General features: G+C 49.5%; 1 protein-coding gene across 2 annotated transcripts; it reads left to right on the top strand.

Annotated features, from left to right (window-relative positions):
- The first annotated feature begins 7 nt into the window (after positions 1–7).
- Positions 8–21,773, top strand: PURG (purine rich element binding protein G). 2 transcript variants are annotated; one of them, XM_077176857.1, is made up of 3 exons: positions 8–114; positions 1,092–1,944; positions 4,109–21,773. In XM_077176857.1, exons 2-3 carry the CDS (start codon positions 1,105–1,107, stop codon positions 4,181–4,183), a joined length of 915 nt encoding a protein of 304 aa, XP_077032972.1. In that variant the 5' UTR covers positions 8–114; positions 1,092–1,104; the 3' UTR covers positions 4,184–21,773. The 2 variants fall into 2 exon arrangements, with proteins under 2 accessions (XP_077032972.1, XP_077032971.1); XM_077176856.1 differs by having other exon boundaries at positions 1,092–21,773.
- Positions 21,774–24,442: the final 2,669 nt, after the last annotated feature.

Below are 24,442 nucleotides of genomic sequence, written 5' to 3'. Positions count from 1 at the left end.
CCAGCCCGTGGCTCTGCGCGGCGGGGGGGGGGGGGCGGCGGGGCCGCCGGCTGCGGGCGGTGGCGGCGGCGGCGGCGGCAGCTGAAGGGCAGCGGCGGCGATGGGCGCTGCGGGGTGAGTGACCGGGCGGGGGGAGCGCGGCACTGGGGGGCGCGGAGGGGCCGCGGGGCTGTGGGGGGCAGTGATGGGGCCGGAGATGCTGTGCCGGGGGGCGCTGGGGGGGCCGCGCTGGGGCACGGGGGGCGCTCGGGGGCGGCGCTGGCAGCGCTAGGGGCACTTTTGGGGCGCTGGGGGCAGTACTGGGAGCGCCAGGGGGCAGTACCGGGAGCGCCGGGGGGCACTTTTGGGGCGCTGGGGGGCAAGGGGTGAAGTTGTGGGAGCGCTGGGGCAGGAGGTGCAGTGATGGGGAGCACTGGGGGGGCAGTAGTGGGGCGCTGGGGGCCAGGGGCGCACTACCGGGGCAGTGCTGGGGGCACTGGAGGGCTCTGAGGACACCAAGGGCCGGTACCGGGGCCGTGAGGGGCCAGAGAGGCACTGGGGCACTACCGGGGGGAAGGAACTGGAGGCTGGGGGGCACTGAGGCAGGAGATGCAGTGGCGGGGGGGCTCCGTGGGTAGCGGGGGACAGGAGAGCAGTGCTGGGGGAAACCCCAGTGCACCCCCCGTGCCCTGGGAGGAAGAGCAGAGAGGGTGATGGAGGGGGAAGGCAGCGGCTCGAGGATAGACCCTGCAGAGGGGAGCCGCAGCCCGGGGAGAGGGGTGAGTGCTCCCCGAAACAGGGCACCATAACCCACCCCCGTGGGGCAGCTGGGGGGTCTGTGGTACCACAGGGGCAGGACAGGGGGGCTGCAGGGCAGGGAGTGCTGCCGGGGAGCGCCGCTGGAATCGAGGCTCCCTTGTCCGGCAGCCGGAGCACGGGAGGGGAAGAGCGCCCGGGCTCCTCGGGCTGCGATGCTGCGTGCCAGTGGCAGCGGAGAGGGATGCAGGAGCCTTTGTAGGGAGAGCGGCGCCGAGCGGAGCCGCCGCCGAGGAGCTGAGCAGGCCCCTGGTGCTGATGTTGTTATCTGTGTCTCTGTTGTGTATTATTTCCAGCTGATTGGTAAAGATGGAAAGAGGGAGAGGAGGAGGAGGAGGAGGAGGAGGAAGGAACCTGGGAGGCTCTGGCCTGCACAGGAACATTTATTCCCAGTCCCAGCAGCAGTACCACTACCCGGCCTCCTCCCAGGGGAGCTGCATGGAGATCCAGGAGCTGGCCTCCAAGAGGGTGGACATCCAAAAGAAGCGGTTTTATCTGGATGTGAAACAGAGCTCCCGTGGCCGCTTCCTGAAGATCGCCGAGGTCTGGATAGGAAGGGGCAGGCAGGACAACATCAGGAAGAGCAAGCTGACCCTCTCCCTGTCGGTGGCCGCTGAACTGAAGGACTGCCTGGGGGACTTCATCGAGCACTACGCCCACCTGGGCCTGAAGGGCAGCCATGGGCACCGGCACGAGCACAGCAACGACAAGGAGCAGCATCCCCGGAGGCGGCCGCAGCACCCGCCGCCCTCGCCCCCGGCCTCCGTGGGCTCTGAAGAGCCTCCTCACAGCGTCCTCAAAACGGAGTACATCGAGAGGGACAACAGGAAGTACTACCTGGACCTGAAGGAGAACCAGCGCGGGCGCTTCCTGCGGATTAGGCAGACCATGAGCAGGGGACCTGGCATGATGGGCTACTTCGGCCACGGCTTGGGACAGGAGCAGACGATCGTCCTGCCAGCGCAAGGCATGATCGAGTTCAGGGATGCTTTGGTGCAGCTGATTGAAGAGTATGGCGAGGGGGACATAGAGGATCGCCGTGGGGGAGGTGAGGAGCCCCCGGAGCTGCCCGAGGGCACTTCCTTCCGAGTGGACAACAAACGCTTCTACTTCGACGTGGGATCCAACAGGTACGGCATCTTCCTGAAGGTAAGTGAGGTGAGGCCGCCCTACCGTAACACCATCACAGTTCCCTACAAAGCGTGGACACGGTTCGGGGAAAATTTTATCAAGTACGAAGAAGAGATGAGGAGAATTTACAACAGCCATAAAGAGAAAAGAATGGATGCCAGAGGGGACAGTGGTGAAGAGCAAGAGGGTCTGGAATAGAGTGCATTGGACGATTAACCAAACAAAGCAAGCAGAAATTGGTGAGAGGGACTGACCTATAGTAATTCCAAGTTGCCCCAGTTTTTTGTAAAGTCCTTTTCTGGTAGTTCTTGCTAACTCCAGTACATAATGTTATAGGAGTCTGGTTATCATGTTAAACTATGCCCAAAACATCTCCGTGTGTCTTAGAAAAGGACCAACCTCCTGAGTCCGTATGAGTCAGCTGCTTCAAGTGTTGGAGACTGTGGAAGTACGAGTATCAGCACAAACAAAATCCGGCACCCTGACCTTTAAATAGTCTAGAAAAGGCTTGTGTTGCACTTAAACACGATACAAAAGTACCCCTGCCCTGAACCTTACCATGAAATGTATCAGTTTCTGCTTATCACCAGTTTTTCAGGACTGGCTTCTGCCCGTGCCCGGTCTGAAGGCCGAGCAGCACTGTCATAGAGCATTTATGGCAAAAATCAGCTCCACGTGAATCTCTGGTCTGTGTGTGAGGAGGGAGAGAGGTTTAAAAGTTGACATCTCCTGGTTGTTGAGTTGGAAACGATAGTCTGTTTATGGGTAAAGTCCTGATAACCCATCAGACCTCAGTCATGTGCTGGTGAAGGGTGGAAGAGCTGTCGTTCATCCCGTAGTTTTGTGCTGACCAGATCACCTGAGTACCCCAGGGCAGCGGAGTGCTCAGCCTCCTGAATTAATGGCAGTGAATGATAACTCACTCCTCATCTCCGTGTTCTGCCCCTTAGAGGCTGGTGATTTTTTTTGGTTTTTTTTAAATACATTTTGTCCGAAATTTCAGAAAGTATTTTTGTATTAGGCGTGGAACGGGTGTTGGGAGGTGGAAGGAATGCCGTGGCCAAGGCTTCCGGCTCCTTTCCCAGATTGACATGGTTTGGGATGTGACCTGGGCGAGGAAAGCTTTCGAGTGTTTTCCCCCTCCTGCCATTGGAAGACCTTTGGGGTGTTGGGTGCACCACTGGATTCGTGTAGAAAGGCATCTCTGTCATGCTCGCCCGTGGTGCATTTTGGAAGCTGTGGTGGATGCCCCGTTGGGTTTTCTGTTGTGCTGGTTGTGGGTGGTACTGGGGAGACAACATCCGTGCCCTGCCATCACCACCTTCCCCCTCCAGCTCGGAGCTGGAGCTGTCCTTGAGCCGCTCCAGTCCCGATCTCGCCTGCCCGCCCCAAGGTTTTGCTGTCATCCTGGAGTCTTTGTGATGTAATTTTAAATCTCGTGATATTAACTCTCTGCCTGGAGGGAGAATGTGTGCAATTACCTGGTTGGGAGGTTGCTGAAAGGTTCTGTGTTTCTTAAAACATGAATATTTATAGCATAAGGGGCTTGTCCAGCCTTTGGGCAACCAGCTCCTTCCCCCTGAACCAGTGGGAGTTTGACTGAGCTCCAGGTACTTGTAGTAGCGCGTTGCTCACCTTTGAGATTGTTTTAAGCAGGCATTACCATGTCTGATCAGATATTTGTAATCACTCAAATTATTTCATTACAGAGTGGCCTAGTGTGCATGTGGACCAGCTGTTTTTCCATGCAGCCATGACCTGTTTTATTTTTTAACCTTTTGAGAAATATCTTTATCTCCAACCAGACTGTTCACCACTCTGAGTCTGGAGCCACCTGCACACTGCATGGCCATGCTCAATCCGAATGCTGTTGCCTGTTAATGTCATAATGAGAAAGGTTGGGGAGACAGGGTTGGGAACCAAGAGGATAATCTGGATTTTAGTTTGGGTACTAAAACTAGTCAATCTGTTTTAACTTTAAAAAAAGAAAAAAAAAAAGAAAAAAAATAACAGCTTGCACCAAAGTCACCAAAGAACCTTTAGGAAAATGTTACAGTTGTGACAAGAAGTAAGAAAGTTAATTTCACTGTTTTAGGTGATTCCCCCTTTAAAACCACATATAGCAGTTACAGCAACCAAGCCTTTGGCTTAGTGTCAAAAACTCCCATCCCTTTCTCCATAGGTTGCTCTTTCAGGTCCCTTTTCAAACCTGGAAGAGGTTTCTCGCTCCATCTCTCGAACAGCCAGTGGACCGTGATGAATCAGCGGGCATTGTGCGGGGTCCTGGTTCATCGGTGCTCTCACGGCTTTCATCCCAATGGTTTTAACAGGTCAATTAAAAAAATAACCCACCAAACCCCACGTTAAAAGAACTCCACATCCTGTTATGGTGTGAAACCAGAATTTAATGAATTGAGTTGATGCGTACATTAGCGCATCGCTGACTGCTGCTGCCCGTCACAGTGCCTGAGGTAAAAAAATTCACTTCTAGTCCAACAAACCAGAGCTATGAATGTACGAACTTTTTATGCTCTCCTTCCCGTTTCTGTGTGTGCTCGGCATCTCCCATCCCTGCCCGCCTTTGTCTCAAGGGATTGTAAAAGCTCCTGGGTTGGAATTAGCGTGAGTGGCCGCATGTGTTGTAAGTGCTCATGCCTTCCCCATGTTCCTGTAGCGTTGGTGAGGAAATTACTCGTGATTGGAAAGGGATGTTTTCTTCACCGTTTTAAAAGATGCAACAAAGGATGCAAAATTGCTTTCCTTATTGCTGCCCATTTTTTTAAAAATCCCTTTATCTTTTGTTAGTGAATTGGCCTTCCAATGCCGTTAGTTTGTTGTAAATGTCACCCAGGAATCCAGCGATGGCCAACCTTGGTTCTGGCACGCAGGTATCCCATAGGATCCGCTCATGCATTTACTCCCCTGGCACAGGATGCACCTTAGTATCCAAACCTGGCTCGGGATCTTCACGTTCATTGCTGATCACTCGTGGGTAGAGCAGCGGCTCTGGGTTTCCATTGCCACGGGAAGCACCAGTGTTGGGTTGGGGGAAGACGGCTCTCCAGGCGATGGGAAGTGGATGTTGGGCTGGAGGGCAGTAGGGATGCACTTGGAGTGTAGCAATGCAAGACTTGAACGGTGAGATTCGGAAACGGGTTCCTTTGTATTTTTGGCAGTGTGTCCTCAGCTTCCCAGAGCAGTGACCATGTGGGCTGCTGGCACCCAGGAGGGCCCGGCGAGAAGCTCCGGAATGCTGAATCCCTGATGTGTTTTAAGTGTTCGTTCCTGACGCCCTGAAACTGCCATGTCCCTTAAACTTGAGAAAACACAAGCTTATTTGCACTAGAAAGAACGGCCAAAAACAATCCTTAGGAGGACAGGGTGAAGAGCACCGGTCTGAACCTCTTTTTCTCATGAGAGAATTTCCTATTCAAGCCCTCACCTCTGTTTCGAAATTGTATGGTCCCGGCAGAAAGTCTGTCAGTTGAATTATTAAATCCTAATGCACTTTATATTGTGTAAATAATGCTAGGAGCACATTTCTGCTCCCGCTCCGGTAAGGGGATGCTTTGGTAACGTAGTCTAATGCCGAGAGAAGCCGTCTCCTGCATGCACACGTTAGAGACCTGTTGATCCTGCTCGGTCCAGCTCCACTCGTATGTTAGAGGAGGACAGGTGCTGTATTGAGGATCCTCTCAAACCACCAAGAGTGGGATGATGATTTGGTTTTTTACATTGCAATGTTGCAGAGCTGCTGAGCACCCTCAGCTCCGCCGTTGCAGCGGCTCCTCGCCCCTTCTGCAAACTGGGCCGCCCTTGTTGCTGTTGAGGCTTAATGCCGAGCTTTGCTCTTGTAGTCTTGACAAAACCAAGTCCAGCAGCTGCCCCGTACCTGGCTTTCCCTGCTGCTGGCACCAAAGGCGAGGTGGTCCCTGCAAATCTTATCCCAGATGGAAGGGGCTGGGGGCCTTCCCCTGCCTTGCAGCTGGGGGGACGTTGTGTTGGGTCCGGCCCACGGAGTCGGCTTTCCTGGTAAAGTACAGAGCTATGGAAGGGTTGGGAAGCATTTTGCACTGGTGTGGAGAGGGCAGAACCCTCCCCCGTGGGCTCCCTGCATGCAGCCTGGATGGACGGTGGACTTTACCCAGCGAGAAGCTGCAGTGGTTATTGGTATCTACTCGTCGTCGTGTTTCTTATCTGTATCCGATATATACTGATTCATATCCACGTATAGGCATTACTATATTTATGTGAGTATATTGTAGCCTGTAGTAGCTCGTAGCGAAATAACCTTATTTATCTGAAGTGCAGTCTGAGGAGGGGACGTCTGCTCCCGCCACCGGTCTGGATAAACGTGTTATTCCACCCAGGGCTGGGCGCGAGCTCCTGGCCGCAGCCCTCGGAAGAATCCTGTAGGTTTTCAGCAGGGCTGCGAGGGGAAGTGTTGTTAAAAGAAGGCAAAGCTCTTCTTTGGAGGCGTCATTGAGGAGAGGTGAGAGCTGTAAAGAGGCAGCTGCCGGCCACGTCATGTCTGTGTGCCATTTTACAACCCCTGGCTCTGCAAATCTGTACTGCCATGTTCATAAAATCCCAAGCAGAAGTATTATAATCACGTCCTTTGTACAAAAAAGAACCCCCGAGCAATTACCAAAATCAATGTCAGCACTTTTGTTTTTCAGCTACAGATGTCCTAGTCTGATAATTGCATCATTTTTTTTCCCCTATGGCCTATTGAAGTGACCTAAACTCCCAGGGAAGTGAGCTGCTGGTGATTAGGAAGCCTTCTGCTTGTGTGACTTGCAGTCCTGTTTTCCAATTCTAGTAATTTTTATAGTAGAAAGGAGTTTATTATTGTGTATTTTCACTGGGCAGATTTTGCACCAGGTCAAAAATTATAAGCCTTTTCAGTTTCATGGCATTTCCACTTTTGCTGTACATACGCTAGATATATGCGATTTATTAAAGAATTCCTGAAGAAAATTAGATCTTCTGTTTAAGTTTCTATGCTGCTTACTCCAAAATTAAGTTGCCCTTTATTTTTAATGATTTAACATGATGTGATGTCTAAAATTCACCTTTCCCTTCCTTTGCTTTCATGTAAAGGTTGTGTTTGAAATTAAGAGTTTATTCAAGAAGGAATGGAATTAAAGGCTGCACCATAAGCTACACCCAAGCAAGGCTGTTATGGCCACAGGAAAAGAGCCCCAGCTAGGGGAGAAGGTGCTTCTGGATTTGGGGGATTTGGAAAAAGCTAAAGCCAGATCTTTTGCTGTTCTGTTCCTCCAAAACCTGCGGAAGCCTTTATGGGCTGACATCAATTTTTCTTCCTAATATTTTGTCAGCCTGTGTTCAGTTCCCCACCTGCACCTCAATAAAGGCAACAGTATATATAAAGCATCGAGGTGAAGTAAAATATCAAGAACTCCTGATAGATGACATGGATTAAAAATTGGTTTTCCAGAAATGTCAGAGCGTAAATTGAGGTTTTATAAGGCGGATGTCGTTTTGGCATTTCTGTGATGGATGTAATTGGATCGCTCCCTCCCCGTGCGGAGGGAGGTATCACGCAGAACCCGGACCCTGCAGCCTTGGGGCTCTCTCGTGTGCACCAACTTCTGGAAAGGTGCAGGTGCCTGCTGGCTTTCTCACATGTGGGGAATGTGGTGGTGTTCCTACCAGCCTGGCCTCCATGGGCCTGGCTGCCCCCCCCCCCCCCCCCCCCCCCAGTAAAACCATCATTAACGACTTGCTAATTCATCTTCTTAATTGCTAGGCTGCACAGAAACGCTTGGTGTGGCACATGGAAATTACTAGCTCTGCACAGATCTGAAACTTTAAAAGGCATATTTTGTCTTTTTGGGGGTTTTACAGCCATCCAACACACCAGTATTGAACTGGGAGGGGTAACAGCTCCTGCCCTGGAGGTGTTGGTTGGACACACAGACAATCGGATGGATTTCTTACCACAGTGGGGGAAATCCATCCGGCAAGCGGGAGTTTGCGTCTGCTCTTGGTCCTGATCATTTGCCACGCAGAGATTAATTGGAGGCAAAGATGGCCCTTGGTGACGGCTGCTGGCAGCCGGAGAGAGCCGAGGCTTTGTGCCCAGCCCCACTGGCACAACATCTGTGAATTCATGTGTGGGCACAAATGAACGCAGAGGCGAGGGAGAGAGGAGTATTAGAGATGGATATGCACGGGCATATTGCAAATACTCATTTCCCCCCTATTCCAATAGGTCCTTCCCTTGGAGACATTAAACAGACTATCTGTCTGTTCTGTTTCCCGTACTGGAGATGATCAGCGTGCAATAGGAGCGAGATGGGTTTCACAAGCAATATCAACATACTCTACTACTAACCTTAAATCTTTACACTGCAATAGAATCTGCATTTCAAAACAGCAGAGAGTATGTGGGATAAAAGACACGGGTTAACCCCAGGCTCTTACAAGTATTCCCATCTGGTCCTTGTTGGGAGCACATGTTGTTGGCACAATGCAGAGGGAGAGGGGGAGTAAGAGCAGAGATAAGCGCTTCCCACCGAGGCAGAGGAACGAAAAGGCAGGAGGGGGCGGAGGGAAGCGAGGACAGGATGCGTGCTCCGGGGAATCATAGAGCACGGTGATGGTTGTATCCCTAGTAGGAGGAATAGGCAGCACCTTCAGCACTGGAGTCCCACAGAGCTGGGGAAGGAGACACAGAGCCTGGATCTTAATGCTGTACTCTCCAGGGACCAGGGTGGTTCTCTTGGGCTGCTTCTCCTTCCTCTTTGGGATCAGTAACACGCTCTGCAAGTGTCTAACCTTGCCAACAAACCCACCGGGGCCAAGCGTGTCCGATGGGTGGAGTTACTGCTTTTACAGCTCGCTGTTGGAGGCCCACGTGGCTGGGCTCTTGCTGGGCTTGCCCACGAATACAGGCAGTAGCTCAGAGGAGCACTCACTTGTTGGTGGCCTGTAAGGTTTGCTGATGCCATCCCAACTTATGTGTGCTTTTCACCAGAGCCTTGCTCCACATCGGCTGCCTCCCGCTCCAGGAATAAGTGGTGGAGTGTTGTGTGTATCCATGCGGCAGCTGCCCTTTTCCATTGCCAAGGAAAGGGGTGGGTGAAGGCTGGAGGGGATCAGAGGGGAAAGAAAGTGGCCAATCTCATGCCTTTGCAAAGGGGTTTGTGTGGTTTCTAACAAGACTCTGCAGATGATCACTATTTGTACCACCTTTGCTTTCCTGGGCCTGCCACTCTGAGGGCTGAGGTGCAGCAGGGGTCGGTGTCAACAGCTGTTGAAAGCTGTGCTTTGAACCAGTGAAGTGCTGGAGTAATTGTCTGGACTCTGGGAAAGCTGTCAGTGTGTGGAGCTGGGCCTCCTGATAATGGAGTTGGGATTGCTTTGGTTTTATCCTGCCTGTGCCTGTGTTCTCCACCACTGAAAGGGGGTGGATGACACTTCCCTACCTCAAAGGAGTGCGAGAGTTCTTGTGATGGTCTGATGCTGATCAATACTGATGGTATCCGGAAGCAAGACAGGGAGAAATTTGGAAGGTTTGGAACCTACCTGGCTCTAAACTTGAATTTGCCAAGTGCAAGGGTGCCTCTAATGTGCATTACAGGGCTGGGTACAGAGCAAAAAGCATCCATATTTTTCCCAAGTTGAACAACCTGGAAAAAACCTGTTCTTTCAAATCTCCCATGCTGGATACTCCCTCCCTAAGCTATTTCACCCTATTTCCTGCCAGATACTTTTCCTGCTGTCCAGTCCATGTGTCCCTTGCTTCCATCTATTTCTATTGCTCTTTGCCTTACAGGCCATGCTCTCCAGAGGAGTTATAAAAACAGTTTGGTTTCTTCCCTGCTGCAGCTCTTACACATAATTAAAGGCTGTTGTCAGGTCTTTTCTGCATCCTTTCTGAAGGAAATACAGAACCTTCCACATGGGGTAATTTTTAGCCCTGGTCATGTTCTTGTTGCTTTCTGATGAGTCTGTTCAAACGCAAATGTAGGGAAAGCACAATAAATGACAATATAAGCTCCCTGTGCCAGCATGTTTGGAAATACAGGTTTTCCCTTATGTTCCTAAACCTCCCAGGGTTGTGTGTCAAGAGTCACAGAAATACTGGCATGAACTTTCCCTTAGTAACATTTTTAGTGCAAGGAGATCTGAGAGCTCTGTGTAGGTCCAAGGAGAGAGAAGCTCCTGCTGTCCCACAGTGTCACCACTGCACATGAATGTATGATGTATATTCATCCCAGCAGCTTCCAGAAGGGCACATGTGTCAGGCAGCTATTTCTTCCCTCCTCTTCCTAGGGAAAAGGCTGGGTGTGCCAATGCAGCCCTGGTATTTTGAACATAAATCAATTATCCCTGCTGTTCCATGTCCAAGGGGGATCTGGAGCACGTTGTGTGCTGGCATCAGCAGCCCCGCCGGCTTTGAGCACAAGAGCAAAGCTCAGGGCTCCCAGGGAGTGAGCCCAGCCTGGCCTTGGCAGTGCTCCCACTGCTTCCCTTGGCAACTGGTGCTGAGCAGGAGCTGCTTTTTCTCTGCATGTTCCCCCTGGACCTGTGGCTGTTTTGCAAATTGTCACTTTTGCTTTGGGCACGGAGGAGGCTGCTGTGCTGCTGCCTGGTTGGGAGGTACCTGATAGAAAAGGAGAGTCTCTCTCTCTCCCCCAGGAAGCTGGCAGGGGGAATCTAAGGCCAGAGACCTTAGGCTCTGAGCGGGAGGTGATGGAGCACTGCTCTGGAGTAAATGCAGCTCAGTGTGCAGTCAGCAGGTAGATGGTTTTTCTGTTTGGGTTGTCTTCATCACACTGCTTGTTCTTTCCTCCTAGATGTTGGAACACTCCTGAGATCTCTATAGGGCTGCCTAGAACAGGAATCTGTGAGGGAACTGAACGGCCTCCAAGGACAGTCTCTCTCCCGAGCCTCCAATAAACACGGCAAAGTGTTTGAAAAGTGGAGCATTGTGCTGGTGGCACTTTGAAGAGTTTTGCCAGGTAGATGTCCCAGCAAGGGTGAGCAGAGGCTACTGACAGCCAAGAACAGAGGGCAAGGGTTTGATCGAGTTCTTGGCAGTAGCATTTATCCTAGATTCAACAACTCAGTTTATGTGCACATCCCTGTAGTAAGTGATGAAGTTTTTTAATTTAAGCCTTTTTAATAATCTCCCCCATCCTGGTAAAATTAGGGAAAGAGTTTTTTGGCTGAAATGTTTACCAGTAGGCTGAGAATAGGCACTATTTCACAAGGTGAACCAAACTTCTGTGCCTCTTACCTCAGAGCATATCCTTTAAGCTGACATTATATTTCTTGCTCCATCTGGTTGCAAAACATCAAGGTCACTAAAGCAGCACAGGCAGAAACCCCTGTAGGTGTTTATATGGCTGAGTGCATAGGGACATTATCCTCTCACTTTACTGGCAGTGCCTGATCCTGCTAGTGTTGTCCCTTTTTCCTGCTGGATCACCAAGTTCGTGTCTTGTGCATGACCTAGCTTGAGGGCCCTAAACCTCTTTTTTTTTCTTACAAGTTCAGCATCTTTTCCTTAAGCTTTCATTATGAATCCCTCTGGAAATGTTGTGCAAAGCCCGAATGTGCCTTGGTTCCCTCCCTCACTGTGCATTTGCTAGCTGCTGCAGCCAATGTAGAACAAAAAGATGTGGAGCTGGCTATATTTTTCCCAGACAGTCATTTTACTCCCTGTCTGTTTTGGTGTGTTTTGGCCTCAGCCATTCCAGGGATCCTGTTCCACAGATCTCACATGCTTCTGCAGCTGTTGCATGGCTGGTGGGCTCTGGCAGACGTTACCTCTGGGCTGGGGCAGATTCTGGGGTGAAACTGCAGCAAAGCAGGAGTTATTTAACCCTGCAGCCAGCCATTCCTTCAGGGATGGCTCCCATGTGGAGAGGACTCCATGGAGCAGTTCCCTGGGGCAGATCTGGAGCTGTGCTGGTGGCAGACTCCGAGCAGCCGGCGCGCACCATCTCGCTTGTAGGCAGTGTCTGACAGCTTCCCCAGGGATGAGCTTTGCTGCATCTGCTGCTCTGAGCTCAGGCTCTTCCTTCCCACCACGGCTCAGTGGCATGCCTGGATCCTTTGTTATGTGTAACCTCAATTTGGTTTCTTTGAGCAGTGCCAGGATTTCATTCTCCCCGGGACATTTAAATGGGGTGCAGAGTAATTAGAGTTGCCTTTCTCTGCATGTGTAATAGCAAATGCTTCCAAATCAGTTTGGGAATCGACCCAGGGGTTTGATGTGGGTTTGTAAATTCAGGCACGTGGGAGGAGCGTGCCCACAGCAAAGCATGAAGATGTGGAGATAAGAGCTGTGCCTCTGCCAAGCTCCTGTCTACTCTCTTACAGTCCTATACTGACTCCAGTTGCTGCAGTGGGAGCCACCAGGACCAGGGACCACCAGAGCCTGCCCATAGCACCTGGGTCAAAGTAGCAGCAGACACCTGAGCTAGGCAAGGGACCGCCAACCCACAGGTACTGTGTGTCCCATTACAGCTCAGAGGGAAGGTGCCAACAGCTTTATCCTGGATACCACAGGAGCCCAGCTCTTTCATCCTTCCTCTTCTGCCTCTGGTGCATCCTCTCTGGAGAGCCCAGAGGCATGTCTGTCCTGGGATCAGCGTGTGCCAGCATGCAGTGTGCACGTAATTCTGCTGCATCCCGGCCCCCTCTCCAGAGCAGCATTTACTGCTGATGTCAGCACAGTCATCCCTCAGCGCTGCCAGGGGTAACCCTTTGAGCTAACCACTGATAAGTTCCTTCTAGCTGTCTTATTTTACAAAAAGAAATAAAAAACGAGGAGGAACGTGCTGCAGTCGCCTGATGAACATTTTCATGGATGCTGCCAGCTTTTTACTGTGGGTTACCTTGGTGAAGGCATATTACAGAGACTTTTCTTTTAAAGAGAGCTTAAAACTGTCTGCTTGGCAGTGTGTGTTTTATGCTGATAGGTGTGAAACCCCAAGAAAACCCTCAGTCCAGAGCAGGAAGCAGAGGTGGTGCCCATTTAAGTCCTGCCTGCAGCATCAAGCTGCACTTTAACCTGTTGCTTTTCGCACCTCTTTCCTGCTCTTAGGAGGCACCTTCTAAAGCTGGGATAACCTCCCTAAACCTCGCTCCTCAGGCTTTTCACCGAGGGAAGTTCACCCTCCTGCTCCCCTCTGCAGTCCTTGAGCTGTTGCAATAACCCTTGAGGTGCTCTCTCTCCTTGTTCAAAACCCACGCCGGCCTCTTCCTCTCAGCGAGGCTGAAGATGCTGTGCAAAACAAGCAAGAGGGCACAATATGGGGATTTTTCACTTGCCTCAGCCTAAAAACCAGCCTCCTCCAGGCTCTCAGTCTTCCAAGAGCTTCCCACCTTTCTAGCCAAGTGGTTTGTATGCTAGAAGAAAAATTGGTAGCTTTGTGCTAGCAATAACTGGAGTCCTCTTTCACTAGCACAGGCATTTTCTCCTTTGAATTCTGTCTGAATGCAGAAACTATTGTGAAATGAGAGTGGTAATATCGGGAAAGGGGAAAGCAGAGTGCTCCTCTGGATAGGGTTTGATACAATTTGAAGCTGCTTGTGGAAGATTGGCTGGAAGGTAAACTGATTTGGGCTTAAAAAAGATGGTGCTGGTGAAGTGTGTTAGTGACTCTTCAACAGATGGTCCAAAATAGCTTTTTTACGGTCTCTGACCTCTAGGAAAGATAACTGCATTTTTGATCTTAGATTGAAGGGGCAATTTCTGCTGGAAGAAACTTGTGTTCTTTAGAAACCATCCCAGGCTGGCATTTACTGTCAAAAACGTTTCATGGGAGTGGACAGAAAACAAGCGAAAAATCACACATCTGAGTCAACCCCAGGAGAGCCTTGCAGGGCGCTGTGGCTGAGCTAGATCAGAATCAGATCAATCATCCAGAATTCAGGATATGTCCCATTGTCATCCATCCTCCTGGTGGTCCATGGCCACCAGAATTTCCTGCAGGGGTGTGATTAGTCAGGAGCTCCTGGTTTTGCAGCATCCTGGACTGTAGAGCTGTCGTGGTCCCCAGGAAAAGCATTCCACTCTGATATTCCATGCTGTGCGGGAGCTGCAGTGCCCATACCAGGTGCTGCTTGCTGAGGTGGGTATTGAGTTACAGAGGTGCCTTTCCAGAGCAGTGCTTGGTCACCAGCTGTTGTCCGGGACACCGTGCCTTTTGGTACAGCAGTAAAAAAATACACCTTTCTCTTGAATTTCAAGTCAGGGGCCTGTTTTCTGCCAAGCTACCCCCCACCATTTCAAATGTATTTTATTCTCCTTTTCTTTGCACTGGTCCCATTCCGCTCCGCTCAACAGCTGCTGCATTTAATCCCAGAAGCTGCAGTTGGTAGGGAGCAAAGTGATCTCCATATAACCTCTCTGTTACTCATAAGCGTGCATTATGAAGCTTAACCGATGGTAATAAAATGTTTTGCTTTCAACATGCTGTCCCTGTGGTCCAATGTTCCCGTCTTCAGGCTCCATCATTGCGGCAGGGCGACATACCGGAGCTGTTTTGCTGCTCCCTGGGAACGTGCCTGGGAATACTGGATGTAGGCCTCATGGATACCCAGCTAGGAGGGATGGAGAAGGTGGAGCAGAGTCCTTTCCATGGGTGGTGGCACCAAGCAGCTTTTGGAGGAAGATTGTGTCTTGGCTGGGACCCAAGTGCAGGTTCCCATCTCCCTAAGATTGTCTGGCACTGCAATCTGCTGTGAGAGCCTCTTCAGGGAGCACGGGAACAGATTGCAGTCCTGCTGCTTGGTTGGGTTTTCTTCATCCCTTTCACAACCACTCTGCAGGTTCATGGCTTTATTTGGCTTCTTGTGTTTCCTGCATACTAAAAAAGGGCATTTTCATGCCATCCTGCACGATGTGTCCAGGGGGGAAAAAGGATGTTTCTCATCCACATTTAAGTAACCATACAAAATGTGGAAAGTCTGCTTTAGGAATTTGGGTTTTGTTTACACACCATTGATGCTTTTATTAAAAGCATCTTTTCACATATAAATAATTTAGAGGTCATATGGTTTTCCTGCTCTAAACCGAAAGCAGGGATTTCAAAGCAGGGATCTCCAAGCATCATTTCTGTGTCACGGTGGGTTGCATTAGCCCTACAGCTGCCCTTTGTTGAACAGGATGGGGTTTTTCCATATTTGAGGTTTATGGCATTGGGTTTCAAAGAGGAATTTTCCAGACAGAGCCCCCCAGAAGGTATCAGAATATATGGCTTTGTCAGGCAACGATAACAGCTTTTTTCCTGGAGATTGCCTTTTGTAAATAAGCTTCTTCTCCAGCAGCACGGCTACAGCTAGGAAAGATGGATGATTATTTCTTCCCAGAATGGGTCTTCCGCTGCAGGATCTGGTTTTTATTGCGATAATTAGCATAGAATTAAAAATGGCCCCGCATCTTCAGTTTGCACTGTAGTGTCTCTGGTATCCAGCAGCCTGGGCTGGTGTTTTCCTTGGAAATAGGCTGTGTCTGGGAATCACTTGATTCACCACTGAAAACCAGTGCACAGATATCTGCAGCCTTCAGTGCAGCAAAAGCCTCCGCCTCCAAAAATAAATTATTGCTCCTAATAAACTTTCAAATCAGTTGTTTTTTCGAGACTGGGAAAGTTGCTGAGGATGTTTAGGTGAAAATCTAGAGCAGCGGCTGGAGCAGAGTTTTATAAATGCCTTTAAAATCTGGAGCTCAGGTTAAAGGTGAGGTCACGGGCAAGCAGACAGCTTTTTCTCCTAAAAAACCTGTAATAGCTTTTCTTTTTAAAAATTTAACAAGGTTGCCACTCCAGGTGGAGGCAGAATTATAAGGAGTGTCACACACAATGACAGTGTATCTGTAGGAGAAACTAAAGCAGCAGAAATGCAGCACCATGCGTAAACTTCCTGGTGAGAGCCATGCAGGAAATTACTGAGCAATTGGACACGGTGTCCTAGCATTAGATTTATTATCCACTTCCAAATCATCTGCCAAAAATCCTTTCCATCGGAAGACAGGAAAGAACGTGTTATAAAAAGACCTGGAAAAGGAGTCCTTTTGGCACGGGAGTTTTCAGGCTGGTAATTGTCCATGCCTTCAGTGTTTGGGTTTGGTCTCAACATTGAGGTCAACGCTACTTAAACCAAATGTGATCCCAGTGCCTACATATGGCACATGCTGAGATGTGCCAGTCTTGCAGGATCAGTCCTGGAATACAGTCCTGGAAGATGCTTCTTTGCTCAGTCTATTGCTCAGTGGTTGCTTTTAATCCCACAAGGCTCCAGCATCACTTAGGGAAGGCTGGCATGCTTTTCCCCTTTTCCCCCATGATGGACTTGTTCCTTGCTGGGTGGCAGGGTCATGGCCACATCCACATGCTTATGTACATTCCCCTGGATATATCATTCCAGAAGTTTCTTGTCTGGATGGTGGACTGAGATGATGGTGTTTCCCCACTGTGCACCTTGTTGCCCTCCTCACTGCGAGTCATTGCCCATATCACACTGCACTTCTCCAGCTCCCACATCTTTTCCTTTCTTTCCAGCTGTGTACATTGATATCCCCTGTATGCACAACCTTGCTCTTTGTGTGTTAAATCCAGTTCTTTCTGGCAGTAATGGAAATAAGTGACGTGAGTTGGTAGCTCTGTTTTCACTCCTGGGATATTAGTGTTCCCTGCTGCTGGAAAACCATCTCCCTAGTGCTAGATCTTGGAGGAGAAACATGTCTGCAGCTGTACCTGCAGCATCCCCAACAGATCCTGCCAGCTCCAGCAACTCAGTACTTTTGACTTGAAAAGAGCTTTCTCTGTAGAAAAGATCCACATCTACCTTGGATGCACCAGATGTTGCACAGCCAGATGTTGCCTTGTACAACACTTGGGAGAGTTGGTGGCAATGCATGCAGGGTCTGGGGAGCCACTTTGCTGTCCTGTGATGATTTTTTTGGGGTGCTTGCTGAAACACAGTGAGAACTAAAGGTTCTGCTTTGTGTGAAGAGGGATCAGGCTGGGTGATGGGGCAGTTGGTGGGAAGTGTGTGTTTACCGAGAGAAAAGGGAATGCCTGTCATCTGTTGGGATGAATCCTCCCTTCCCAGCCTCTCCCCAGGAGCGTGCTGATCCAAAGTCCTTCTCTGGAGCTTTGCTCCTCATGAAAACCAGTGTTTACCAGACCGCCTTCATCGTCTTGTCCTTGCATTCATTGTCCTTTGGCAGGTAGGGTGGTTAAGAGAAACAAGCCAGCTTAATGCATGGTCAGGAAGCTGCAATTAACGAAGCAGACCACAAGTAAATAGGTAAATAGGCTAAGCTGTAAGATAGCGTGTAAGAGGAGGCAGTCTGCCTCTGCAAAGTGCATGATAAGCATCGGCCAAGCTTGTTGCAGACACTGGGCAAGGCTGCTTTCGCTAGACTTTGAGTATCCTAGTTGCAAAGGCTTGTCAGTGTTCCTAAAGGCTCTTGGTTTTGGAGTGGGCTCGTCCTTTGTTTTCTGTGCGCCGTGACCGCTTGCTTCCCGAGCGGGTTTGTAGTGATGGAGTTCATGGAGCTGTTCTTTATAGTAGCCTAAAAGGTGTCAGTCGTTCGCTCGTGTGTGTTCACAAGCTGAGCCGTGGCGTGATTTGAAGCACTTTTGGTGTGGCATGTGCAGTTGCAGTGCTGTCTGTTTTTAATTTTCCCCCGGGGTAGCATCCCCACCTTCCCCTGTGTTTCGGACACTGAACCAAACCGACGCTGGGACTAGCACTTTAAGTACTAGCAGTCACTTTGCTTTGGACTAAACTGAGCACTGCACTTTTGTACCTACTGTTAGCACTGAGTTTTCAACTCTCTTCTTTTCCCCAGCTATTTCCCCTCCTAGGCGCGGTGTTAATTATGTAGGGGCCATCAGAAGAAAATTTTGAGGTGTGTTGGACCACTGTCCAGTGCCTGATTTTCATTACATATCCATTAGCCACCTGAGAGTAGGGAATTTACCCATCCAAGCTTGTTTTACATGACAGCACCAACACCTATAGGCAGACGTGGTGGTTGTTGTAAACTTCGAGGTCACACGCAGACCCAAGGGCATGGCTTTTAAAAACACCAAAGATGCAGGAGAAGTCTCAAAAGGGATTGGGATGGTGCAAGATCATCTCCTTGGCACCTGGAACTGAGCAGAGCAGGAGCTCTTGTGTCTGGTGTGGGACCCCGGTGGGTCCATGGGACAGCCCAGCCCAAACCAGTCTGAGAGCCCAGTGCCAATAAAGGCTGTGCTCAAGCCACTGCAATAAAAGCCATCATTGTGCTTGCACTGGAAGTGCTGTTGGGATTGGTCGTGGGCTTCAACTGCAAAAGGCATTTTGAAGTAAAAAAGATTTACAGACCATTTGGAAGATGGAGCACAATAACCCTGGGGTTTGCTGTTGGATTTGGAAAGCGTTGTTAGGAGTTGATCAGCTCTCATGTTCAGAGGCAGTTCAGATGTGCAATTCCTGTTAAATTCCTGTGGTATTTCCATATGGAAGGCCAGGGATCAGAGCTCCCTTGCCAGCAAGAAAGCAGCAGGGTAGAGTTAGTAGGAAACATAGTCAGAAATCTCTAGGATTTGGAATGGTGATCCCTGGGATGCTGAATAATATGGGTTTTGCTGCCCCAAACCACCCACTCCCAACCACCTGGTGAGGTTTTGCTCCTTTAAAAGCCCCTGTGGGTTTTCCACAGCAGCAAATGAATCATGGTGGGTATGAGAGCCCCATGTTCCCTTCATGCCAGGGTACCCACACTTGGGACTGCTGCTCATCATCCTTGATGAGCCCACAGTCAATCCAAACCCTTCTCTGGCAATCCTCCGTGATGGGAGTTTCTCTCCGGTGACAATTGATGGATAAACCCTGCCAGTACAGCGTGATCAGTGGGAATGCAGAGAAGGGAATTAGGGCTTCTCCTTCACTGCTGCTAGCAAGGGGCCAGCATGGAAATAACCTTCAGCAGCAAAAAGAGATGGGTGTGTTGGGTTTTCCTGTTGCAGCAGATGGAGGAGTTTTCCTAAACAGCTCCAGTTGTAGTGACTGGTTTTGTTGGCTTCTGTCTTCAGGGGCTTGGATATTCATTGGAAACCCAAGGTGGTTAAAAACCCCAAATCTTGAGCAGCCCCAAGTATTATGCTCTTACATCCTTTGTCACAGATGTAAAAACAGAAATAAAATCAGCATTTTGGGTTGGGTTGGTTCTTTTTCTTCTTCACCCCCCCCCCCCCCCCCATCCCAAGCCAAATTATCCCTGCAAATTTAGCTTTAAAGAAATAGCACCAGGTGATGCTGCTGCTCTGTCTGAGCCCCCAGAATTATAGTGGCTGAGGGAACAGCCCTTTCAGAAAGTACCTTGGTGACTCAGAGCCCACATCCTGCTCACTGTCACCAGAATAAAGGCAAACCATTTGGAAAATCCCCCCCCCTCCCCCCCACCCCAGCAAGCCCACCAGTCTCACCGAGTCCTTGGAAATAAGCTTGGGAGAAAGGGGGATGTGGAACAGGTATTTTTGTCTTTTTTTCCCCCTCAGGTGTAGTTTTTTGTCCCTTGGAGATGGCATCTCATTCTTTAGGAAGGCAGAATTAAGTGTTTTCTCCTGCCCATCACATTTGAGGCCTGAATGCAAATCCTAGCACAGCAACCTTTGCTCTGGAAGGGCCTTTTAGGTGGAAAAAAAGGATTTTTAGTTGTTTGGGTTTTCAGATAGCTCATGGGAAGCACATTGTTACAGCACACAGGTGATGCTTTACCGACCTTTTCTGTTCCTCCAAGAGAGACTTTTTAATTTGCTTCTGTAGTTTAGAGTTTGTTTCCTTGAAAGTCTTTTTGGACCCATGAAAATGCCCTTGAAATGAGTCAAGTTTATCAAAACAAAATTGTGCACACACCCATGCACTGGCCCATGTGTTCGTGCTTGTCTCCCTGGGTGTGTATACACACAGAGAAATAGATTACTTCCCAAAACATTCCTTTTTTAAATTTTTTTTTTGTTGGTTTGGTTTTTTTGGTTTTGTTTTTCCCCACCCCCAGGATATTAACCAAAAGGTGTTTTAAAGTCATGGCATGAAAACTCCTAAATGTAAATCTGAGTACCTTGTGATGCTAATTAACAGGTTTTCTCCTGAAACTTTATGTGATGCTTAATATTTTCCTTAGGAGGTTTTGTTTAATGTTAGATCATTGTTCTGGAGGATGTTGGTCCTACTGGCATTAAACTAATGGAAATAAAATGCATGTGTTACAAGTGTAGAAACGGTGAAGAATTAAGTGTGAACTTACTGTACGATACTGATTCTGTTTTCAAACAATCTGTTTTGCTGTTCAATAGTTGACATATGGAAATGCCAATGTACTGTAATTTAGCACTTTTCCAATGGACCCTGTTCTCACTACGCCTGAGGGAAGAAGCAGCTTTGGCTCGAGGCCGACTGAAGGCAGCCCCTGAACCCTTTTCTGCGTGTTTTGGCACCAGAAGTGGCTAGGTGGAGTGTGAATTTGAGGTTTTCTCATCACTTTGGTGGCTGGCACAGGGCAGAGTGGGATGGCTCTTCCATCCCCGTGGCCAAACCAGGACCATTGTGCAGCTTGGTCTGATGAAAAGGAGGGTGGAGTTAGATGATTTTTAAGGTCCCCTCCATTAAGGGATTCTGGGATTCCCTGATTTGGGAGGATGGGCTAGTGGCAATGTGCTCCACCAGCGCATCCCCCCGGGAGCCAGGCTGGGCTCGGGCTGTCTGAGCTGGGGTGGGAAAGCGGCTGAAGCAATCCACAGTCCCTGAAATCCAAGGGCAGAAGGGCCAGCTCAGCAGCCATCCCTCTGCAGCCCAAACCCTCCTTCCCTAGTGCTAACAGGGTGCAAAGTGTTACTTGTCATGTACTGTACTGAAAGGGTTAATTGATCAGTGACTGTATTGTACTGTATGAAAACTCATGAATTGCCTTGTATTGTTTCTAATGGACTGTTCCATGTATCCCCACTGCCCCGTTGTTCCCAAAGGACTTTGCATGTGCTCAGTTGGCTCCTCTAAACTCTCTGGTGCTAATTCCTCCCTATCCGATGGTGCTCCTGTGGACACCAACTGACCACATGCCCGTCCCCAGCTTGAAGTCCACCACGTCTTTCTTGTCTGTTTGTATCACACACACACACACACACACACACACACACACACATATGAGAAAAATTAAGGATAAACTTGAATTTGTTTCAAAGCCTCATTGACAATCTAATGTTTTCTATGTCTGCTTTTATTTTGGGATGGTTTTTCTAGAAAGCAGCTCGCCAGCACCTTCACCCTAGGGCGGGATTTTGGCCTGTTCACTCCTCTGGCATCCGAGGTGAGCTGCTCCCTTGCTGGCTTTTCAGGCTCAGCCACTGGAGCCAGTGGGGAAGAGGAGGTGCAGGTGCCTTCAAAGATGCCTAACCCTAAAAAGCAGCTGGGATTCTCATGACTGCTCGGTCCAAACATAGGTGGGTGGGCACTGAGGGTCTTGGAGGGGATGAGCCTGCCCCTTGCTTTGTGTCAAAAATTGGCTTTTAAGGAGAACAGAGGTGGAAATTTAGAGTCCCAAAGGTGCCTCTATCTCCTCCCAGGATCATTCCCGAACCCATTTTCCAGGTGACACCCACCTCGGATGGTGTGAACAGGGCCACCCCCTCCAACCCCCCACCCTCATGCGAGCTGCTTTTTGGACAAAATGAAATCTGACTATATTTTATATCGATTTGAAAACAAAGTCTGATATTTACCCCTGTTCTCAACTGAATTTGCATATTGTTGTTTGCCACGATATTTGTTCTGTCTTCAAATAAATTTGCTTACTTGTGTAGTCTTAACTGTCTGCTCAGATTCTTACCATCGGATTTACCCCTGCTCCAAGGTGCCTGCACCACAGCTCTCCTTTGAGCGCTTCCCAGGGAGATGAGAAGGAAATTTTTCCGGGAGGGGGAATCATTTCAGGCTGTAAATAGTTTTGTCTCCCTTATCTCCCATTCATCTCCCCGGGGCTTTTCAATTTGATGCCCTTTCCCCCCGCAGTCTTGCATCATCGGCTCCTTCTGTACCGGTAAGTGCGTGGCAGAGGAGCGGCTGTGCCTCAGCCCGCTTCATCTGAGCGATAGAATTGTTGCTAACACATTTTTTCAGGGTGAGGCATTTCCGACGGCAGTGTTTTGCATTTGGGAACGGAGGGATTTACGGCTGCGAGCTGCTGGCACCGCCGGCTCTTCCTGCACATCGCATTAGCGAGACGCTGGCATCAGTCACCGGAGCCGGCGCGGCGGAAGGCAGTGCCCTCCGAAGGCTGCAAACCCGATTTGCACATGCGTTTCCAGGGAAGTAATCAAATCAGCCGGCAGGTTCGATACAGGGAATAGGCAAATGTTCCAGATTCGCCTGCGTTTGCAAACAGAACCTGTTGCAAGGTTTGCAGGTTTTGAGGTTCCTCCCCCTCCCCAAAATAGCTGTTTGGGGATTAAAATTGTTCCAAGCTGCTGCAGGAGGACATTTTTTATTCCCTGAAAGATGCAGCTGTGTCCGGGAGGAACATTTCAGGAGGATCCTTGTGAGGGTTTGGCTACTCTCCTTTCTTTCGGAATCCATCCCTGTGCATACATCACAGCAACAGAGTCCATTTTCAGAGATTCATCCCCCCTTCTCCTGGCAGCTTTCCCCCTCTCTTTGCCTCTTTCCTCCTCTCTGACTTCTCCCTGGCTTTTGTTCCTAGTTTACCAAGACGTGTTAATGTTCCCTGCTGCTCCTCACAGTGCTGCCCATGGGGATAGATGCCACCACGGGAAGGAGGGAGACAAATCCTGTGGGGAAACCCTGGAGAAAGAATCCAGGCTTCCACAGAGGCTGCTGCCAGGTAGGTTTGCCTCCCATGCACTGCCAAAATGCTGTGTCTGCACCCCAAAATGTGTTTTAGGGATCTGTATCCTTGTGCCCCTGGGTGGTCCAGTGCTCCCCTGCACCCTCACAAGGGGGTCAGGTGCCCTTGAAGCAGCTCCCGCTGGGTTTGTGCACCCTCATCTGCTGGCAGAAGGAAGAACTTTACTGATTTATTTAATTTATTCACTGTGGGGTGGGTTTTTATTCTCTCTAAAACACAGGAGTCCAGCACCCTCTGGGAAGCAGTGGATAAGCCCAGGCAATGCCTTCCATAGGCATTGCTGTTTCTCCTGTGTTCTGTATCACACCCTAAAAAAACCGAGTTGCCGTGGAAAAATCACAAGAATAAGAAAGCAAGGTACCCCATGGGGGGGTTTAATGTTACACAGCCAACAGCAATGTATTTTTTAATAAAATGGCCTTTTATGCCACTTTACCAGCATTGCCTTTTTAGAAGGTTCTAGCAGAGCAATGATGAGATTTTTAGAGAAGGTGGTGGAAAATTCTGCCTTCATTAATTCCCTCTGGGTGAGACTTGTCAGTTTTCCCTGCCAGGGAGCCTGATGAATGTCCCCACTGCTGCTGGGAGACTCTGCAGGCTCCATCCCTGCCACTCCTTTGCAGGAAAATCCCCAGCTGATCCCACGAGCTCCCTCTTTCCAGGAAACCACGTCCTGTTGCTCTGGGGATGCTCCTGGCTCAGGCTGTGAGGTTTTGCCAGAGCTTTGCTGAGGACCTGCCATAGGATCGATACCTCAAAACCTCTTTATTCCTGACAGGGAGCCAAGAGAAATATCTCAGCTGCATCTTTCCATTTAAGCTTCCCCTATTAAACATTTTAATGGTGGCAAGGAATCAGTAAATAGAAACTTAGCAACACAGCATGCACATCCATGTGGGCTTTGTTTCCTCAAGTTAAATAACGAGGAAACCTCCAGAAACTGAAAGATGGGATAAAAGTGGCTCAGCATTTGGTTTAAGGCTGACCTCCTGAGGCTCAGGAGGCCCTTTTTTGGGTCATTTTGGACAAGCCAGGGGTGATTTTTACTGGGGGCACTGCTTTCCTGTATGCTCTGGACTGGGAAGATTTATTGTTCCCTGCCACAAGGCTGGGTTTGTCTTATCCCACGGCTGTTCTCTGCTTCAGTGTCACAAACATGGGCAATATGGTCAGAAATGATCTTCTGGAAAACAAATCAAAATCCAGAGGAGTGTGGACAGTTTCTGGCAGCTATCTTTCCTGGGAACTGGACTGGCGAGCAATTGTCATCCATAACAGTAGCCACAAAGTTGTGTTTTATGTAAATTGCTCTCTTTTATTTTGCTAGCTGTGTTTTTAGTTAGAAAATTCACTTCAGGGATGTGATGTTGTGAATCCTTTCATTTTTCCCCTCAGTTCAGGGTGAATTCCTTAAATCTGTCTGTTCTACTCAGTGGAGATGAAGGGAACTGTGACCAGCATGAGTGTTCCTGGTGGGACACCCTGAGCAGCTCCTCAGCAAAGCTCAGCCTTCCCATCTGACATGAACAAACACACCTCATGGACTTGATCTACCTTATCCTGCTAAAAATCCCAGGGAAATTTCCCCTCAGGGGTCTCCCAAAATCCCAGTTC

This window comes from Agelaius phoeniceus, chromosome 4 (assembly GCF_051311805.1).
Source record: "Agelaius phoeniceus isolate bAgePho1 chromosome 4, bAgePho1.hap1, whole genome shotgun sequence".
In the NCBI taxonomy this organism is placed as follows: domain Eukaryota; kingdom Metazoa; phylum Chordata; class Aves; order Passeriformes; family Icteridae; genus Agelaius; species Agelaius phoeniceus.
This window is presented reverse-complemented; position numbering and strand designations above follow the sequence as displayed.